The following is a 3,998-nucleotide window of genomic DNA, read 5'->3' on the forward strand; positions in this document are numbered from 1 at the left end:
CTTGCTCTTTGGAGAAGATCTCCGTGGAGATCTTCAGGAGGATAGTAGTAGTAGTAAGTAAGTTTATTGTATATGGCCGTTGGCTGTTGCAATATAAAATATAAATGCAAAATATAAATTTAGGTCTTCAGGAGGATAGGTCTGCAAGCATATCTTCATCACGGTGGATAATGTTGGCACTTGATCAGCCATTTTCGTCTTTTCTGGAACTTTTCGCCAATAAAGCCATTTTCGTCTTTTCTGGAACTTTTCTGCATTGTGATTGCTCTTCCTTTGCCGAGAGTAATGTATTTCCTTTGCCCTCCCTGACAGGTGTTTGTGCAGCCGGCCAATGTGGCCGTCACCAAGATGGACGTCAACAACTTGGCCATGGTGATGGCCCCCAACTGCCTGCGCTGCCAGTCGGACGACCCGCGCATCATTTTCGAGAACACCCGCAAGGAAATGTCCTTCATCCGGGTGCTGATCCAGCACCTGGACACAAGCTTCATGGAGGGGGTCCTATAGCGGTGGTGCCACCATACCCGGAACAGAATTGGACATCATCAATCCAAGTCCCCTCAGCCCCCCCAAGTCAATCAGTCAACGAGAACTAGAATTGAATGCAGTAAAAGGGAAAGTCCTCGGTTGGCGCCTCTGAGGGGAGAGCAGTGGACCGCTTACCCCCCTGCTGTGGAGGATATGCTCACTTGATCTGTGTCTCCCTCGAGAATTGCACGGGAACCCCTTCGGGGATCTTCCTGGTGCTCCTGCTGTGGACAAAACAATGTTCCCCGTAGCCAGCCCCCTTTTGGAGACGTCACAGTCCAGCTGTCTCGAGGAACAGTGCTTCCTAGGGGAGTTCAGAGATCCCAAAGAGAGTCTGAATTAATGGACAGCTTGGCAAAATTCAGGTGAACAATGGAGTTCTTGGATGGGGGGAGGAGCCTGCTCACCTTCCCACCCCATCCCCCGATTAAATCTGCTTTGTGCTTTGATGGGGAAGGGGCCGTAGTCGGGGATGGGCACAAAGGCCAGCGGAGGGAAACGATAACGTCAGCGAGGGGTGGCTAAGTGGCCCCTGGATCAGTTAGAGAGCAGCGAGCAGGTGGCACGCGATTAGATGCCCCACCAACCAGGGCATCTCGGAAGGGACCAAGCAAGTGCAGGTATTCTGGCCCCATTAATCGAGACCCTCTTGGGGAGGTGGTGCTCAAACAGGGCTCATGTGTGGGCACCTGCGGGGAAAGGGAAGAACTAGCTGGACTTATCATCGTTGGCGAGGGCTGGGAGGTTGCAGACATGGGCACAGTTTTGTCACGGTTCTCCTTGACTGTTCCCCTTCCCTGTTCCAGCACAGCCACTGCCAGAAGGGGCCAAGCCCTGGTCCCCCCCCCAAAGACTTTCTCCTCCCACTCCCGGATGCCCAAGAAATGGGCCCGTTACACTGTGTAGGCCCCCAAAACGGGTGTGGATTTGTGGAGCTGACCAATTGGGCTCTGGGAAAGTGTCCTGCCCTGACTCCCTCGTCCAACTGTGCATAGCGCACAGAACGGGAAAAAGCCCAGGTCTGTTCTGTCGTAGCTTCTCCTGAAAGACTGGTTAAATGTGGGTGTGTTCGCGTTAGGGGTGGCGTGGGGAAGGGTGTGTGTGTCCCCATTCAGCCAGACGGGGCCAAGTTGGTGCCTTCCACGTGACGGGCGATATTGGCATGAGATTGTATTGCACCGCATGTAGTTTTCCATTCCCCGGGACCTCTCCCCTGCTTTATGGTTTGGCGTTTGCTAAGGGGACTGGATCAGGCGCAAGACGAGTTCCCCCACAGGCTAGTGTTGGAGACGGGCCAAGCGCCTGCAAGGTTCCAGGACTGCTGTGGATCCTGCATCCCCCCCCCCATTTACGCATGCCTTTCTCCAGTGGCTCCCATTTCCCTTTTTCCATTCTCAGCAAGAGACCTGGAATCTGTGCGCTGCTCCCTCTCTGAGCTGGGAGTGTGACAATCCTGGTAATTTGGAAAGGGGGAGGATTTCCTCCCCTTTACGCTGACTATCCCCTAAGGAGGTACGGGGCATTTGGGGAGGGGGGGTAGGATAGGACTGAACAACAGATCCTTTGAGAACTGCTCTCTCTTTCGACAACGAAGCCCAAAGTCTCCAAATTTGCCGACTTGCCAGTCTAAAAACATTAGGGGTATTCCCTTACCCACCCGCCCCTTTTTTCAGAGTGCTGTCTTCTACCGTTAATTTTTCCAGATTATTACTATCGCTGAGACCAAAAGGTGGAAGAGCCGTGTTTTGCTATAATATACATATTCCCCCCGCCCTCCCATTTTTATTTTTCTTCGGCCAGGGAAATGGTGTGCATGTGGAGGAGGGGGCGCACTTTGTTTTTTATCTTCACCCTGTCTCTGAAGCGCTCGGAATCCTCTCTGCCCAGGACTCTGTGGGAGCTCTTCCGCCTCGCCTTCCACCACCCCCTCCACCGCTCCTCCGCATATGGGAAAGGAAGCTCTTGTTTCATGTGTATATAGGCCAAGAAGTATTGGGGTGGGGGGCAAGGGGGTGCCCGAGGGCCACTTTAAATGCTTGCTCAGCTGGCGTCAAGAGAGGGCCGACAGCTCTGCCTCCCCTGGGCAACAGGATCATGCTCATTCCATGCCAGCTTAGCTTCGAGAGGGTGGCAGAATCCCTTCTGTTTGGCGCCCTCCCCCCCCCTTCTTGGGAACCCATCTGTCTGATCTGTAGAGCCAGTTCTTTGTGTCTGCCAAAACCTTCATGCAAAACTGGGCATAGACAATGAAAGGTGACAGGCTGGATACCCCTCCATCACTCCTGTGTTGGCGGGATGAGTCCCACTCTTTTCTACGTCTAGGAAAGCTAGACTCAGTAGAGCTTTGGGGACGGGACCTCCGTCAGCTCCTCTGCCTCACTGAAATGGTTCAGCTTCCGCTCCACTACCACCACCACAGACGGTGGGTTGGGTTTCACGGATCCATCCTGCCAACATAAGCGCTTTCTTCCGGTGGTAGTCGGGAAAGGCTTCTGCCAGCGGAGGAAACTACCTTCCCCTAGAGGAATAGACCCATGGGATCCAACCCTTTTCACCGGGCTGCATGAAACTGAGAGGAGGAGGAGGACAGTGGTGCAGATTTGGGGATTGGGGAAAGGTGGAAACGAGTGACAGGACATCGCTTCCCTGCTGACCCACCAATGGGACCCACGTCACAGCAAATACATCAAGAGGTCAGAGCCTTCCCCTTTAGCATTTGGCCATGAACCGGGGGGCTTCGGCCACTCTCTGCTAGCCAGTGTTTCTCTTTGTTCCCGGTAGATGGCGGGTTGATTCTCAAACAGAGCTTTTCCCATGTTTTGTAGACTGTGTGTCAGCCAAGCCTGTTACATTGGGGCTTTGTACCTGGATTCTGGTCGCGCCAATGGGCCAAAGGGTGTCTCCAGAGAAAGTGCCTTGTATTCTCACAAGAACCACCAAGAGAACCAGCCACTCCCCCCCACACACACTCTCTTACCTTCAGCTGAATAGTTTCTCCAATGTGGCTTAACCGGGCTGGTTGCATAGCCACAGACCTAATGGTTATGGGGAACCTTGACAGCATCCGGGCTCTGGGTGGGTCATCCACATTCCCCTTTTGACACCCCTCCTTCCCTCGTCCAGCATGTCAGTATATGTGTGACGCCGTAACTTCAGAATGGTTAGACCCCTGCCCGATTCCACGCACCCAAACGTGTCACAGCTCTGGAGCAGGCACAGATCTATGTAACTCACGGCAATAGGAAAGAATAGGTCAGCATGAGTCAGATCGGCCCGTCAGAGGCCACTAGCCAGGGTTGTAAAACAATGCAACCTCCGGAACAAGCAGAAGGCCGAGGAGGTTCTTGGAAATGTAATTTTGGGGGAGGAGGAATTGCGGGGGGAGTGAATTGACCTGCCTTGGAGGAGTTGGCGGTGGGAATCTTTGGAGGCAACATTACTGACCGCGGATTTGGCATGGGAGGTCAATA

General features: G+C 53.6%; 1 protein-coding gene across 1 annotated transcript in view; it reads left to right on the forward strand.

Moving 5' to 3' along the window:
- The window catches only part of LOC107109997 (rho GTPase-activating protein 39-like), a gene marked incomplete at its 5' end in the record, with an annotated part of 5,196 nt that extends 4,689 nt beyond the window's left edge, over positions 1 to 507 (forward strand). The window contains one exon of the mRNA XM_015410707.1: positions 313 to 507. Coding sequence (XP_015266193.1) covers positions 313 to 507 — 195 coding nt within the window. The remainder of the gene's footprint in view (positions 1 to 312) is intronic.
- Positions 508 to 3,998: the final 3,491 nt, after the last annotated feature.

The sequence above is a fragment of the Gekko japonicus genome, unplaced genomic scaffold, assembly GCF_001447785.1.
Source record: "Gekko japonicus isolate JY-2015 unplaced genomic scaffold, Gekko_japonicus_V1.1 scaffold7083, whole genome shotgun sequence".
Lineage (NCBI taxonomy): Eukaryota > Metazoa > Chordata > Lepidosauria > Squamata > Gekkonidae > Gekko > Gekko japonicus.